Below are 17,528 nucleotides of genomic sequence, written 5' to 3'. Positions count from 1 at the left end.
TCATCATCCCCCTCTTCATCCGCTTCCTCGTCCGCTTCCTCCGCTTCCTCATCCACTTCTTCCTCCCCTTCCTCTTCCCCTTCTTCAGAAAAATTTTCTTCCACGTCTTCATTCTCCTCTTGCGATTCTGCATCCTCCGGTCGAGGCTCATCCGTCGTGGTTGAAACTGCTTTCCCTTTAGCTCGACTTGGAATTTTATCTACATTGACCGCAGCCTGTCTACGTGCAGAGCTATGTGCTTTGCTTGCACCGCCACGTCTTGTTCGGCCAACTTTGTCGTCCGTCATGATTCCTACAAGAAAACAGTCACCATAAGTATCTACGAAATCAATACTCATCGGTTACTCATTCAAACAATGTTTATACATAAATCAATACTCATACAAGCATTTTGTCAAACACTACTCATACAAGCATTATGTCAAACACTTGGTGCACATAAACAAGAATACAAATCCAATTCATATGCCCTAAAATAAATTACCCTATACAAGTCCAATCATATACCCTAAATTAAAATACAACCCCAAATTTAGTGGAATCAAAACAATAATCACGAGCATTAACAAATCAAAATTAAAAAAAAAAAAAAAAAAACAAGAAAATGAGAGAGTTTAGTTTGAAAACTTACTTGTAGAGATGAGTTTGGTGATTATCAGAGAGAAATTGAATGTTTAGAAGAGAGAAATTGTCGTTCTACTGGTGAAACCTTAAATTTGCGATTGAAACCTCCAAAATCGCCCTAGCCTCTGTTACAAACCGTTTTCGCGCAAATGGTGAACGTTTAAAGTTTTTCCTAATATATTAGTTAATTTCGGTACATGAGAACCGAACTATAGCGTTTTCGGCAGTTGTGTACCGAATCTCACCCAGATTTCGGTAAATAGTCCCCGGAATTTTCATTGGTTCACTGGATAGGACATATTCGGCAGAAATATACCGAAAGTTATTTCGGTTACTAGGTACCGAAATTTACCCAGATATCGGTACGTGGATACCGAAATTTTGTTTGGTTCACTGAAATATGATCTATTCGGCAGAAATCTACCGAAATGTGGAATTAGGTCGTTTTGGGTCTTGCACGTTTATGTAACATCATAACATAGCTGAGTGTTAGACACATCAATTTAACGGAAATTTAAAAAAGGTAACGGGTAATTAAACGTAGTCAAATACAACAAATTGTTTGAATCAAACTACATCCAAATTCGACAAATTCAAATAATAAAATTACATTAAACAACTGAGTTACAATATTAGCTAAGCCTACTCTCGAGTGTTGTACCGTCTCCCTCTACCCCGCTTAAGTCGCCGACACGTCAAAACAGGGTTAAGCAAATTCAAAATCCTCCGCAAAGTACCATGAACAGGAGTTCCTTCCACCGCCTCACCTTCGCGAAGTGACCTCTCCACCTCATCCCTAACACCACGGCATACCTGAAGCATGTTAGGGTCATTCCTTGCTTCCGCGGCCTCTATCAACACCTCTAAGTTAGGTGGCCTTGGTGGTGACGCCGGAGCTTGTACAGGTCGCATAACTGGATGCGACACTTTGTAAAACCATGTCATGTATCCAGGTTCATGGTCCCATGCGCTAACCACAGCCTGACCCCTCATCTCTTCAGCAATCATCCTCAAATCCAACTCCTCCATAAAAACACGATCAATCTCACATAGGCTCATCCCCGGAGTCGCAGACAAATCCGGTTTTCTTGGAATGCCTTGGACATGTTTAAATTGTCTAAGCACGCGTTCAGGCAAGTGCTTTGCTTTCAAATTACCACATCTCAACCATCCAGAAAACCAGCATGAATTTATCAAAGGGCGGACGTGTCGGTGATCATCATATGGACTGAATACGCAGCCGTACGTCTGAATATTATCCAAACTGTTTCTATAGCTACTTGGTTCCCTATGTCCAGCTCCGGGAACAAACTTTGCATTTCGAGGCATGCTCTCAGAATAGATAGGATCCTGCGCCCACACACTAAGTCCCGGAAAATGAGAAATTATCCAGCCCTGAAAGCATGACAAACAAGTTTCATTATATTGACGGACATTACATATCATACATGTTGAATAATTTTCGTAAGCGCACGTTTATGTTACCTGAAGCAAAGACATGTACCCAGCCATCTGATTCACTGTCACCAAACACGCATCATCCAGATAATGTTGCAAATGAACCAGAGCAGCAGCACCCCAATTCCATTCACGGACAGCCGACAAATCCTGAAAATACTGCAGGTATACTACGTCCACGTAGTAACTGCTTTTGTTGCTAAATATGGTACAAAAGACCAAAAATAGCAAGAAAGCCCGTATGGACCTGTCCCTATACAGCTTAATCTCATGCGCCGACTTACCTTCAGCAACAGCTTTATCAGCTAATCCGTGGTTAATACTATAGATATCCTCCACGTCAGAATGCTTCAGATGGAGCCCGTTCATTTTGGCAAAATGACCCATAACAACATTCCGATCAACTCCTAGAAATGAATTAACCATGTCAGCCGCTTCATCCCTTGACATTTTGCCATGGTTCAGAAACTTTCCCTCGATCGGAATATGCAACAGACACTGGACATCGTCCAATGTGATGGCCAGCTCACCCAATGGAATGTGGAATGAACTCGTCTCCGTATGCCATCTTTCAACAAATGCCCAGAGGAGCCCGTAGTCAAGCACGCTAAAATTAGTCCGGGTAAGCGGCTCCAAACCCGATGCTTCAACCACATCCCAAAACCACCTGTCCGTGCGGCGGGACGGTTTTTGTATATTAATAACTTTTTTTCCGCTGGCGATGCAACGTAAATTTACCGCTAAAATCTGAAAAATTCCAATAACACAAAAAATTATCGAGCTAACGTAATCACAACATTTTTAATAAAATAATCGTCGTATTTTAAATTGGTTTACCTCTTTGTCATTTGGGTCTGCATACCATATCGGAAGAGCCATATGCTTATCGTACTCCGTTAACAAGGACAAATCCGTCGGTCCTCCTCCAAAACCTACTTCATCATCATTACGTGAACACTTTGGTGGTCTTCGGCGTACCGGTTTGCGCCGTTGTTGTCGAGGTGGTTGTTGCGGTGGGTCTTGCGGTTCATCTTGCGGTGAGTGTTGCGGTGAGACTTGTGGTGAGACTTGTGGTGATCCAAGATCATCATAATCAAAACACGCATTTAAAAATTGGTCGGCATCAAATTCATCTTGCACCACCAATGATTGTCCTAGACGTGTCCGTCCACGTGTATGCGACCCACCCGCCTCGGCATCATGTGTACCTTGCCCCGGAGTTGGTCCTTTGCGACGACCTCGTTTGGACGGATGATTTGCAGCAAGCTCTCTACGAGCGGAAGCATGTGCATTGATTGCCTTTCCATGCCTACCCCTAGGTAGATTTTCTTCCATATCTATACATAGATAAATAAATTCACAATCAATAGAAACAATTAATCTATGATAAATTCATACTTATAATTCAATCGAACACATGATTCTTGCAACAATGGAAACATAATTCAAATGGAAACATGCATTCATATTCACTCGTACATTTTGACAAACACTTAGAGTACACTATAACTCAATTAGCTTCATATTCACATTTAACTCAATTAGCAACATTCATTCATGCTAGTATGTAACCAATCTAACAACTAACCAATAATCAACGATTCAAACAACATAATCAACAATTTAACTCAATAATCAGATATTGAAATTTTGGAATTTTTATAGGGAAGAACAAAAAATGAATTTGAAATGTCATGGTGATGAGGAATGCATAGAATGACAAATAAAGGAAAGAAACTTACTTGATGAAATGTGATTTGAAGTTGGATGTTGAAGTTGGCCGCAAATGTGTAGAAGAAAGGAAGAGAGGAGTTTTGTGGTTTGTTTTTCAAAATAAAACGAACTTACTGAAATTGTTCATATGTAAGACAACTTCGATTAATATCAACCGAAGCAATCTTTCGGTTAATATCCACCGAAGAAACCCTACATTCGGTTCGTGGATACCGAACGATGTCAACACCACGTTCGGTTCGCAGTTACCGAAATGTTTCAAGATGTCAAAAGACTTCGGTTTTTATAAACCGCAGTACCCCCCAAGGGTAAAAACGGAAATTCAGGGGGTATAAAAGAAATGAGGGGGGTCGGGAGAGAAATCATCAAGAGATTATAATGATCACTCGGTCAAAAATATAATCTCACATTACAACAAGTCAATGTTATATATTATTACTAATTTTAGAACAAAATATGATTAAAGAATCAATGATATAATTTTGCTTACCCAAATATTTTTCGATCTATGATTGACCCAAGGGGAGTCCTTCTTGGTGTGTATTTATACGAAGACCTTATGCAACATGGAGTCTCTAGCCGACTCTTCAGCCTTTCGTAAGCATAAAAACAAGACAAACTTTAGTTTTGTGCCAACCGCTTAACTTATTTTAAAACACTTGATGTAATTAAACTCGGATTAAGAGAACATTCTAATTCTAATTAACCAATAAAATCAATCAGTAAGTCATACAAACTCATAATTCATAAGTGCTTTCAAAATAACTTCCATCTTAAAGAGGGTCGCTATGTTAGTGCTTTTAAAATTCCAATTCACTCATCCTATAAACTTTGAATCAGGTTCTACTCCTGATTGTAAGTGCCTACAAACTTTCTTATAAAATAAAGAAAAACCTTTCGGTTATTATATATTCATGAAACTTTGCCAAATATTTGTTTTAGGCAATCTCAATATATTGATTCTAGGTTCAGTTTTCATTTTCATGAAACTGACGCTATTTTTGATGTTTTCTAGTAGTGACTGTTGAGTCAACAGGTCAATTGAGTAACCACCGCGCACAATCTACACAAATTCATCATCAATCCCAAAATTCCCATTCAATTCGCGACGGAGGAAGAACAAGCCAGCAACACATTCTGCGATTCATATCGCGAATGGCTTATACAAGATCAAACTTTCACATGGCTCGTCTCTACACTCTATGATGGAGTGCTTTCGCGAGTTCTTGGCTGCAACTGCAACCATATGGGACATAATTCACAAATATTTCAATTCACCGCTGTAACCTCGAGCGCGTCAATCACGATCTTAATTGAAGAACACAAAGAAACTTGCAACATCAATTGGTGAATATCTTCTACGAATCAAAACCATTATAATTGATTCGCTTATGGCTATCGGAGACACAACCTCCGATCAAGAACACATCAACGCTATTTTGAAAGGTCTTCCAAAAGAATTTAATGTCATTTTGATGATGTGAATATAAAATTTAATTCAAAGTATTTTCTTTAAAAAAATGGCTTTAGTAAATTTTCCAAATATTTTATTTTGTATATTTTAGAATTTTAATATACAGGAGAGGGAAATGAAATTCAAACTTCTATCAACGGAGTGAAGTGTAATCTTATCCAATATGTTATGTATAAGGGAGTGAAGTATAATTTTATCCAATATGTTATCTTGACAACACATTTTCCTTGAGTTGTTTTCCTGTTTCAATTTTGTTTTTCTAAAACAACCGATGTATCTCAATAATCTGGTTCATCAAGATCTGACTGATGTTGTCCCCCATAAAATTCTTAATATACAATTTCAACCGGACGTGAGTAGACTCGACCTTATTTGTGGTTGTGTTGTCAAGATGCATGACGCGGTTAGGCCAAGCATACACCACTCTCTCTTTCACTGGCACCAGAATAGTACTCTCCACATAATCCATAAATGTGGGAAACTCTTTACATAGTTCTCGGAAGGTAAGGAAATGAAGGTCATGGACTATATATACAGTTACCCACCGCTACTTATAAGTAGTGGAATATTGTAACGGTTCAACAATGTTTCCGTCATTTAAGTAGCGGACCGCAGACGGCCGGTGGTCAGAAATTTTGTGGTATTTAGTAACAATCAAATGGTTAAGGACGATGGAGGTTTTGATTAGCAGTCAATGAAGCCAAGATTCTATAAATTCAACCTTTTCGCTTTCATTTTTTCTCATTCTCATTTCTTCTTCTCATTTTTCTTCTCTCAATTTTTTTTTTTTTTAGTTTAGGCATAGGTTCATACTCCGTGGTTGATTAGTCATAGTGGTAAGTGTCCTTAGGGTGTCAAAAACTTGGGTGCAAAAACCTTTTATAGGCACACCCCAAGAAGACTAACTGTTATGACTAATCGATACGAATCACTTGGCGGTAAAGGCCGGGACCTTAATTTAATGTAAACTCTTTCTCATGTTTATATTTTATCAAATTTTATTTCTTATATAATGTTCTTATGTATTGTCATAATTTGTGTTATAATTTATGGTCTGGTTTTCTATTATTTTTTGTCAAATAGTCGTCCGCTAAGTAGTGGACGGCAAAGCGTCATAGGGCCTCTGGTAGGATGTGTGTTCTCAACTGATGCATAAACTAACAAATTTTAACACGTACGTTACTTAAGTAACAGACAGTATTCCGCTATGGTGGCAAAAGGAAATCTTCACTATGATTTTGACAACTTTGTTAATCGTCGTAATGAAGAAAAGGAGGATATATTTTTTAATTGTGAATAAGGAAAAGAATTGTTCTTTAATTGCAGTAATCGATTTGCATAGGAGAACTTAAAACAAAAGTCATACTATAGAGTGTAGCACTTTCAGTTCCTTTTTCACCTCAAGCACACGTAAAGAACTTTAAGGAATACTATATATAGATAGTCAGATATATGTTTCAAAGCCACCACAAGCTTGAGCACTTCCAACAATAATTTGGTTTGTCACTAAATTTTAATCATCATACATATAACTCTATTTTCTACATTTTATTATTTGAAATTATATATTGGACCAGTACTTGTTCTTCTTTTACATACGTATTATTTTACACTTCTTTTTGCACATTTTATTTCTCTCATTTGCATATTTTATTTATTTTTATCCTATGATGTGAGGATCAATTGATTAAGTAATGATGAGCTAACTATATTGTTTTATATTTCTATTTTTGTCTTAACTATTCAATTATAGGGAAAAAGATATTGATCAACAGTTGAGATTGTAATATGGCTCCAAAACCGGAGAAAAAAATATTTTTTGGCGCACCATTGCAAGATGAGGACTTATCAAGAAACGTTCCTAGCAATGATAAGGAGGAACCTGAACTTGAAATTGAACCTTCAGAAGTCACTGAAATAATTCCAAAATGTTGTGAATTTGATAATCAAATTAAATTGCTTAGTGAAGCATATCACTTGGTATATGGAGGTCCAACGAATTTGTTGAATGATTCCTCTAATTTAACAGAAATTAAGACTCCTATGAACAATACAGTGCTACATATTGCATCTTTGTATGGCAATGATGAAATTGTGACACTTATAATTGAACATTCTCCAAAACTTTTGTTCAAATTTAACAAAAACAATGATAGTGTCTTACATGTTGCTGCAAGAGGTGGACACATCTCAACCGTTAAAATACTATTAGCAAGTTATGCTAATTTTAAAAAGACGGCTATAGCAACAGCATGGTTAGAATACACTGGATATGAGGATGATGATTTAGAAGACTATGATGCCATCTCAAATATGGAGGACCTATTAAATTTTGTGACAAAGGAGAATAATCAAGGAAACACTATGTTACATGAGGCAATGTTATGTGGCGACAAGAAGAGCATTGATAGGGATAATAATATTTTCAAAATTTGTGAAATTTACAATTCAAATGATCGGTTTGGGAAATCATTGTCAAAGTGTTGTTATGAATATGCATTAGATATTGTTAACCATGCCAAGAAATCAGTGCTTTACATAGCAGTTGAGAATGGATACAAGGATGTAGTCAAACTAATCTTGGAGAAATCCCCTAAGAATGATGCGAAGCCGGAGGGATTATCCCCGCTTGTTGCATCAATTATGAAGCATAATCAAGGTATGTAATTAAATAGTTTTTTTAGATAGATGAAATAACAAGTTATTGAAAAGTCATACACATAAATGGAAGGACCGGGGTTCAAACTTCGATTATGACATTCAAGCTAACAATTTTAACATTTTTATCGGTTGACTCAGACTTTGTGGACTAGGGTTCGAACCCCATTAAATAGTTTTTTTAATCATGTAATTAAATAGCTAGTTGATAACATTGTTGCTAAGTCACATGAATGAAAAAAGTTAAACTTGTTATTAATTGATATTCCATTTAGTCTCATACTCCCTCCGGCCTTAGCAAAAGTTATTTTTTAGATTCATTGAAAAATCATCTAAGTTAGATACATTAAATAACGAATGAGACGGTCGAGACATGTCCATAATATGATTTCAGTAATGATGATTGCAGCCGTTGATTTTTGATCGATCGATCGTTGATTTTTTAATCGTATAATATTTATGTGTGTGACAGAAATGCTAAGCATGATACTAGAAAACAAGCCAACTTGGATCCATTCAAGGGACAAACATAAAAGGCTTCCTCTTCATTATGCAGCATCAATAGGTTATCTTGAAGGTGTTGATTTATTACTTAAGAAATGTAAATGTTGCACAATTCAAAGAGACAAATATGGATATTTCCCAATTCATTTAGCATCTTACGGTGGCCATGTCGAAGTAGTAAACAAGATTTTAGAATATTGTCCAGATCCAACAGAGATGGTTGACACTGTTCATGAACGTAACATTCTTCACATTGCAGCAAACTATGGAAAACATGAAGTGGTACATTACATATTACAAAGTCAAATTCTTGAACATGATAAGATGATAAATCAAAAAGATAATAAGGGAAATACTCCTTTGCATTTGGCTGCAAGATCATGTCATCCAACAACTGTGTACTACTTAGTTAATCAAAACAAGGATAGAGTGGATCTTGATTTAGTTAACCAAAATAATGAAACAGCTCTTGATATTGTTAGGGCACTTTATGAGCTTGATAAATCATCTTTGAGACAGGTAAGTAGTTCTATTCTATCTACTCATACAAAATTATAGGACTAATTGTAAGCATACTACATATATGCTACATAGCTTTATCATTGAATTTAAAAGCGGTAGGAGTTTTCAAATCTTATGTGATCTTTGAACCAACATCAAACGAAGTTAAGAAATCAAATTTTATATGAAACACCAACTCCGATATGGACATCTGACCTGTCACGACACGAACACAAATACGTCGATGCTGTTAATGTAAAAAAATAGGACACTGGCACTGCTACATAATTAAAAAAATCTAAATTGAGAATCAAAACTTATACATGTGCAAGTGCAAGATATTTCATTAAAAAAAGGTTTTAAAACAATATATCATAGCATTTGTTGGTTTGTGAAAGGAATATGGTAGTAAAATAATGTGAAACTGATGTATAGAAAGGCAAAGAGTTTTGATTATAACTTATATGTTATTACAAGTACTTCACTACTAAGGCAATTTCTACACTATTGCTTGTACACTGTGAGTGTAAAACACGTCACAACATTTAGTTTCAAAATAATCATACAAAAGTGAGGTGATGCGACAAAATATTGAATTTTTATCGGATGTCAATATAATTTCATTCAAGGTGTTTACTCTATAATTTCTTATACTATATGTCTTTTTTTATGTTTCTTTTATGACTCATCGATGTAATAATGTTTGCAGCATCTTACATGGACTGCACTTAAATCTGCTGGTGCAAATCATAGTCCTAGAAAACCACCACTCTATATTGATTCCAAACAAAGTGATTCAAATTCACCCAGAAAAACAGAACAAGAGAAAGACAAAAAACAAGACCAGGTTGAAGAAAAGAACAAAACAACTGAAACAAAACAGAGCAATGAAAACTCAACAAAAACAGAGCAAAAACAGAGTAACACAGAAAAAGAAAAAGCCACTGAAAGATACAAAGACAGAATAGAAAACCTCACAATTGTTTCAACTCTTATAATAACAGCATCAGTAGCAGCATGTTTAGCTGTTCCAGGTGAAGCAGAAGGAAAAGCACACAACCTAAATCATGCAATGTTTCATGTTTTCATTATCTTCATCACAGTATCATTGTTCAGTGCCATTAGTGCTACTATCATACTCTTTTGGGCAACACTTGGATTAACTGAACTATTAACTTTCTCTCTCAAAATCGTAATGCCGCTTCTTGGAATCGCTCTCATTTCATTATCTTTGGCTTTCATGGCTGGTCTTTACACTGTTATCAGTGAACTTACTTGGTTGGCCAATGTGTTTCTTGTTATGACTGTGATTTTTGTTTTAGTTGTGATTTTTTTGTATATACTTCTTTTCCTTCCATCATCATCAACTAACAAGTCCTTGCGGTACATTTCTCACTACCCTTATCTTTTTTTAGCATCACGTACTGAGGTTAAAACTGATCAAGATGCTAATGCTTGGTGGTAGTGGAAGTGTAACTGAATATTGTGTATTGTGGCTAAGTTGGGATTCATCACTAAAATTATATGTACATCTCCTTTTATTTTGTGTGTGAAATAAATTTATGTTATGTGCCTGCCAATAAATGACAACAAATATTTATGTTTATGTGCCTATTGTGATTTTGATAAACTTTTTAGTCAAGCAAGCTCTGCCACCGTTTATAAGAGACGGCAATTCTCACCTTACAAGTCGGTTTTGTAAGGTTGAGTTGAGTCTAATCCAAAATTCTAATATTTACCAGCATACCCTTTATTATGACACATATTTGTTGATTGCTCCCACTTGTACACACAATGTTACGCTTTATCTTATTCAATGCGAGACCCTTGCTCATCATGGTTGAAAATCTAGGGTTCGAATTGCAATGACAGATAACAACAAGTGACCTAACATATGAATTGGCAGTGAATCTGTCAAAATTAGCGTGATTTTGACAAACTTATCGCAAATTCATAGATAAAGTTAAGGCGCCCAAAGCATCAACACAAAAAAAATAGAAAATGTTATATGTATACACGTATGGCCTCAAAATGCCTACAAATAAAAACATCCTCATTCTTTTAGTAAACTGTTGGATATGCCTTGAAATTTCAGTTACAAGAAGTCAGAAAAATCTTTGTTGAATCTTTTTTGCATCTTTGATGTTTTGAAGATTTTTTGGGAAAAAATATATTTTTTTGGAAGACACTCTGACTTGGATTTGTTTTATTTTAAAACAGATTTGTTACTAATTTTTTGGCATATATTTTTCTATAAATAGGGAGTGCTTTATTCATAGAAAAATTGAGAGAGAGAAAGAGAGCAACTCAAGAGAGTAGAGATGTAGAGGCAAGGATTAGGGTTTGCCACCACACAAGGGCTAGGGTTTTAGAGAGGAAAAAAGAGTTTTCTCTTGGTACAACTCTAGGGTGGGCGAACTATCTTTGTGGTACACCTTGGGAAACACTTATCAAATTGAGTCTCTTGGCCACGGGAAGAGATTCGGGATTTGGGTAGAATTAGGATTAATTCTTGTAACCCAATTGGGAATTTCTTGGTAAAGTTACTCTTTGATATAGTGGAACGGAGGGGCTGCTCTCTCCCCCAGACTAGGTCATTATTGGACCGAACTGGGTAAACAAATATTGTGTTCTTTCTTCTCCTTTATCTTGTTTATCAGTTATTATTATTATTGCTTATTCCGCTTAATCATTGGTTGCCGTTCTATTGCTCCACACATCAAGTTCTTTTATTGGTGTGATTTTATAGACGAATTCACAACATAAACATTGCATTTCTACCTAAACATAAAAAATGTTGCACAATTTTCCTCTAGTAAACATTTATTACAGTTCTTGATTCATCTCTGCCAATCTTGGAATGTTTAGAACATTTGAGTAATCTTGAATATCTTCCTTACATATCACACGACACACACGATTTGTTATTGTTGCCTTCTAGTGTATAGAAAGGTTCTCAACAGCTGAAGTTACATAGGATCGAATTTACTCTGCGAGCCATGCTAGGAAAAGAAAGGGGTAGTAGGAAATGTATCTCAATGACTTTCTAGTTGATGATGTAGGGAGGAAAAGGATGATATACAATAGAATCACAAGCACAACAAAAATCGCAGTCACAACCAGAAAGAGATTGGCCAGCCAAGTAAGTTTACTGATAACAGTGTAGAGACCAGTCATGAAAGCCAAAGTTAATGAAATGAGAGCAATTCCAAGAAGTGGCGCAACAATATTGAGAGAAAAAGTTGCCAATTGAGTTAATCCAAGTGTTGCCCAAATGAGTATGATAGTGGAACTAATGGAACTGAACAATGATATTGTGATGAAGAAGATGAACAATTGGAACATTGCATGATATAGGTTGTGTGCTTTTCCATCTGCTTCACCCGGAACTGCGAAACATGCTGCTACTGATGCAGTGATTATAAGGGTTGAAACCAATATCAGTGTGTCTACCCTGTCTTTATAATATGTGTTGGACCCTGTCCGAAAAAAATATTGTGCAGTGTTGTTGGAGACATTTTCAATACTCTCATTCGAATTTGACTCACTTTGTCCTTTATGTTGTTCAGAGCTAGAGACCTTCTCATTACCCTGCTTCAAATTTGGCGAGTCTGTGGAGTCGCTTTGTCTCATTTTATCATGGAGGGCTAATCTTCTAAAACTTGGTTTCGCACCAGCAGAATTCAGTGCAATATATGTAAGTTGCTGCAAACATAAAAGACTAGTTATGCTAAAAATCAATTTTGGTGACAAACACTACAAATTATAATCAATCTTGAAAGGAAAGTAAAGTCTACTCATAATAACCATATTGAGAATCATTGTAGTACTTGCCTGTCTCGTAGACGAATAACTGAGTTGAGAAATTGCATTAACAACGTCAAGAGCTGTTTCGTTGTTTTGGTTAATAACATTAACCTTCACTCTTTTATCCCATGTTAAGTAAAATATGGTTTTGGAATGACACGATTTCGCAGCTAGATGCAAAGGAGTATTTCCTTCACTATCCTTTTGATTTATCATCTTATGATTCTTATCAAGTTCACGAATTTGATCACATTCTAATATGTAACGTACCATCTCATGTTTTCCGTAGTTTGATGCAATGTGAAGAATATTACGTTCATGAGAAGTGTCAAGCATTTCTGTCGGATCGGGGCAGTATTCTAACAGCTTCTTCACTACTTCTACATAGCCTCCTTGAGAAGCTAGATGAATTGGGAAATAACCATATTTGTCCCTTTGAATTGTGCAACATTTACATATGTCAAGTAATAAATCAATACCTTGAAGGAAACCTATAGCTGATGCATAATGAAGAGGAAGCCTTTTATATGTGTCCATTAAATGTATCCAAGTTGGCTTCTTTTTTAGTATGATCCTCAACATTTCTGACACATATAAAGAATATAACTTACAACATCGATATTCTACCAATTCTAACTATTAGACTACTCGACAAAAATAAAAAATAACAAGATTTTATTACCTTGATTGCGCTTCATGATTGCAGCTACAACAGGTGATAATCCCTCAGGCTTATCATCATTCTCAGGGCATTTCTCCAAGATTAGTTTAACTGCACCCTCATCCTCATTTTCAACCGCAAGGTAAAGTACCGATTGCTTTTCATCGTTAACAATATCTAATGCATATTCATAGCAACACTTGTCTTTAGTTTTGTGAAGTTCACAGACTTCCAAAATCATGTCCCTGCCAATGTACTTGTTGCCACATAACATAGCCTCATGTAACATAGTGTTTCCTTGAGCATTCTCCTTTCTCACAAATTCTAACATATTTGACATACCATCATAGTCTTCTAAATCATCCACATTTTTAGTGTATTCTAACCATGCCATTTTTATATCATGCCGTTCAAAATTAGCATAAGTTGCTAATAGTTTTTGAACGGTTGAGATGTGTCCACCTCTTGCAGCAACATGTAAGACACTATCATTGTTTTTGTTAAATTTGAACAAAAGTTTTGGAGCATGTTCAATTATAAGTGTCACAATTTCATCATTGCCATGCAAAGCTGCAATATGTAGCACTGTATTATTCATAGGGGTCTTAATTTCTGTTAAATCAGTGGAATCATACAACAAATTTATTGGACCTCCATATACCAAGTGATATGCTTCACTAAGCAAATTAATTTGATTATCAAATTCACAACATTTTGGAATGATTTCAGTGACCTCTGAGTGTTCAATTTCATGTTCAGGTTCCTTATCACTACTAGGAACATTCCTTGGCAAGGCTATGTCTTGCGCTAAATTGGCACTCAAAAATACAGGCATATTACAATCTCAACCGTTGGAATATCTAGTAGCAAATGATCTTGTGGTTTAACGAAAATTCAAAATGCAGAAAATATATATGTATATATAATAAAATGCAGAAAATATAGAGTTATTATGATAAATTAAATGACAAACCAAAATTGTCTGAACTGCTTCAAGCTCTCTAAGAAAATCTCCTTTCCCTTGGGTACCAGTGAGTGACCCATAAACATATATCTATATAGTATTGAAATTGATTCTTCGAAGTTCTTTACGTGTGCAATGGTATGTACTCTCCTTTACCTTTTGTTCTATTTAAGCTTTTACTTTGCATATATAACTACAATTAAAAGAACTACAATGCTTTTCTCTGTTCACAATTAAACTTCAAAATATATAAAATAAACTACTTTATAAAATGGTTAGGGATGTCAACGGGACAGGGATTGAGCGGAGACTATTTTATCACTCGTTGCCTCACCATCTAAAATGTTTCTCGTCCCCATTCCCCGCTTCGGGATTCTTCCACCATCTCCATTCCAGTGGACCCCTGTAGTTTCTACGAAGATCCATCAACCTTAAAAAAAGTATCAAATTTTTATTATTTTCAATCAAACTAATTGTAAAAAAATAGTAAAGTTTAATTATAAAACAAATAAAATAAAATATTAGTGTGAGTCCTGTGACAATAATAAACATCATAATATAAACAAATGTATACACATTGTATAAAAATATAATTAAAAATAATTTATAAAGTACTTAAATATACATTTATAAATGTTATTTTAATAAAATTTTTGGGGATGGAGGATAAAAAAATGTAGTCCAATTGATAGTGGGAATGAATTGAACATGTATTTTATCCCATGGTACATGGTTCAATTCCCACATAAGGCAAAAATTCCACTAGAGAGGGGGTGGAGAAGATCGTGATGTACATGCGCCTTTTTTTGAATCGAACCATATACTATGGGGATAAAGTACATTTTCAATATATTCTCACTCCCAATTGGAATTTGGAGGCTAAATTGATGTTTTCTAGTAGTGACTAATGCAGTGAGCAGGTGGCTTAACAAAATTGCATAGTCACCTAGTTCGCAATTCACTTTGGTATATGGTCTGGGTTTGGATACGCAATTCGCAATTCGCAACTTTCAAAGAATTAGGTACAGAAAATATACATAGTCAGAACAATGTTTGGGTTCGTTGTGCGTTCAAATATAATACTCGGTATGTTACGAATAAAAAAATATTAACAAACTAAATAGTACCATCAATAACCAAAACATGAACACCACTACAAATACAAACATGCAGTAGCGACATACAACTTACAAAATAGAATCAAAATCTGTTACATCAGAAGTGCAAAAACACTGCATAGCCATGCATAGTAACATAACATCATCCTTTTGAATAAAATAAAGAAGCATCATTTTTTATAAAATACTAAAAATAAGCATATTTCTTAGTGTTGGTATTTGCCTTGTAATTGAAAAACAGGAAATTGAAGTTTGCTGCTGGTTGCTGCGCCAGCCGCAGCATGCATGGCGCCAGGCGCCGGCATGGGATATATATTCCTTTTCTGTTTTTGCAGCAGCCGAAAGGGAGAGAAAATATGAGGTTTTTTAGAGTTCTTCATCCAACATCAATCTAGGATCAAAAGGGGTTTTTTTTGGGTATATTCTAGGGTTGGGGAAGTGTTTCTAATACCTTGTAATCACTTATCATTGAAATCTCTTGGTCACGAGAAGAGATTTGGGAAAAGGGTAAATTTAGGAAAACTCTAAATCTTGCAACTATTTTTGTACTGAATCTCGTTGTAATCAAGAAGGAAGTTTGATAATGGATTGGAGAGTCTCTCTCCCCTAGAGTAGGTTAGTTTTAACCGAACTGGGTAAACAATTATTCGTGTTTCTTTATCGCTTTATTGTGTTTTAGCTTTTGTTTTTAAATTGCTCATTCATTTTGATTTGGTTGCTTCGATTCATTTGTCCCACACACTATGAATTATTGGTATGGTTTTCGGTTCAAATTCAGAACACTTAGCTATGTCCCTTCATATATTTCTTTGAAAAAAATAAAACTTTTCAACTCTAGCCAATAAGTAAAGAACTTTCTCTGCAGACTACTAAAGAAAAAACGAAAGAGTCTACAACAATGCTAAGTCCCACATCGATAATTTTCAGACGATGAAAGGAGTGAACGAGGCTATAAATAGAGTCCAAAAGAGGCTGAAAGCAACAAAGCAAAGATTATGTTTAACTCTGTTTCTGACAAAATCAGTTGTGAATTTGTGAACCAATTTGTAAAAGTACCGGAAACTGGTTTGTGGAACCAATTTTTGGTTCCTGAGTAGATTCACAATTTATGTGATAATTCAACGATGTCAAACTAAGTTGGAATGAGTAGGCAAATATTATCATCTTCTTGAAAGTAAGTTCCCTGAATTGGATGATATTCCCTCTGATTTTATATATACATAAAAATTGACCTTTTAAATTCATTACAAAAGTGACGTATCTAGTCTATCATATAAAAATTAGTAATAAAAATTTGAATTAAATGTGTCTTGCTCCCTATAAAATTATCAAATTTTATTTTGGTCTTAAAATAAAGTGGCATTTTTGGTCTATTATTTTTAAAAATTGTTTTATTATAGTTTTTTTGACGCATGTTTTGTTATTTTTTTTTGGGTTAAATATGTTTTGGTCCTTATAGTTTTACAGAATTTTCGTTTTAGTTCTTGATATTTGTTTTCACACTTTTTAGACCCTGATATTTCATCACTCAATGTTTTTAGTCTCTGCCGTCCACATGAGTTAAAGGATGATGACGTGGCAGTGTCACGTCACTGCCACATTTTTTTTCTTGCCACATCACCAATCAATTTTTTTTTAAAAAAATATTTTTGTCAGTTTTTTTTTTTCAATTTTTTTTCCAAATTTTTTTTTTGCAACCTCATTCCCAATTAAAAAAGGAAAAGAAAAATTAGTTTGTTAAAGATTTATTTTTTTAGTTTGTTAATGTTAATAATTAAATGAGTTAAATATATTTTTAGTTCCTATATTTTTTTTTACGATGAAAAAATATCCTACATTTTTTTCCATTAACACTTTTAGTCCTGACTGTTAAAATTTTAACAGACTTGGCATCTATTTTTACTAATAAATAAATTTAATTTAACTATAAAAAAAAACAAAATAAACTTTTTTTTATAAGCACAAAAACAAAATAAACTTAATAAACATAACAAAAAGTGTTGTGTCCGATGTTTTTTTTTGCTA

The 17,528-nt window shown here is 34.9% G+C and overlaps 3 protein-coding genes across 3 annotated transcripts; 1 reads left to right on the top strand and 2 right to left on the bottom strand.

Moving 5' to 3' along the window:
- Positions 1-1,253: 1,253 nt before the first annotated feature.
- LOC123881754 (protein MAIN-LIKE 1-like) lies at positions 1,254-3,959 on the bottom strand. The gene is made up of 4 exons (XM_045930492.1): positions 3,825-3,959; positions 2,920-3,419; positions 2,110-2,829; positions 1,254-2,019 (listed from the first exon to the last, which is right to left on the bottom strand). Exons 2-4 carry the CDS (start codon positions 3,415-3,417, stop codon positions 1,267-1,269), a joined length of 1,971 nt encoding a protein of 656 aa, XP_045786448.1. The 5' UTR covers positions 3,418-3,419; positions 3,825-3,959; the 3' UTR covers positions 1,254-1,266.
- A 2,796-nt stretch (positions 3,960-6,755) lies between these two features.
- Positions 6,756-10,508, top strand: LOC123923317 (protein ACCELERATED CELL DEATH 6-like). The gene is made up of 3 exons (XM_045976004.1): positions 6,756-7,949; positions 8,421-8,971; positions 9,663-10,508. The coding sequence occupies exons 1-3, from the start codon at positions 7,079-7,081 to the stop codon at positions 10,416-10,418; spliced, it is 2,178 nt and encodes a 725-aa protein (XP_045831960.1). The 5' UTR covers positions 6,756-7,078; the 3' UTR covers positions 10,419-10,508.
- Positions 10,509-11,677: 1,169 nt separating this feature from the next.
- On the bottom strand, positions 11,678-14,448 carry LOC123923343 (protein ACCELERATED CELL DEATH 6-like). Its single transcript, XM_045976030.1, has 3 exons — positions 13,443-14,448; positions 12,788-13,344; positions 11,678-12,658 (listed from the first exon to the last, which is right to left on the bottom strand). Exons 1-3 carry the CDS (start codon positions 14,254-14,256, stop codon positions 11,939-11,941), a joined length of 2,091 nt encoding a protein of 696 aa, XP_045831986.1. The 5' UTR covers positions 14,257-14,448; the 3' UTR covers positions 11,678-11,938.
- Positions 14,449-17,528: the final 3,080 nt, after the last annotated feature.

Source organism: Trifolium pratense, linkage group LG4 (assembly GCF_020283565.1).
Source record: "Trifolium pratense cultivar HEN17-A07 linkage group LG4, ARS_RC_1.1, whole genome shotgun sequence".
In the NCBI taxonomy this organism is placed as follows: Eukaryota; Viridiplantae; Streptophyta; class Magnoliopsida; order Fabales; family Fabaceae; genus Trifolium; species Trifolium pratense.
Note: the sequence above shows the minus strand (reverse complement) of the source record. Positions and strands in the feature narration are given on the sequence as shown.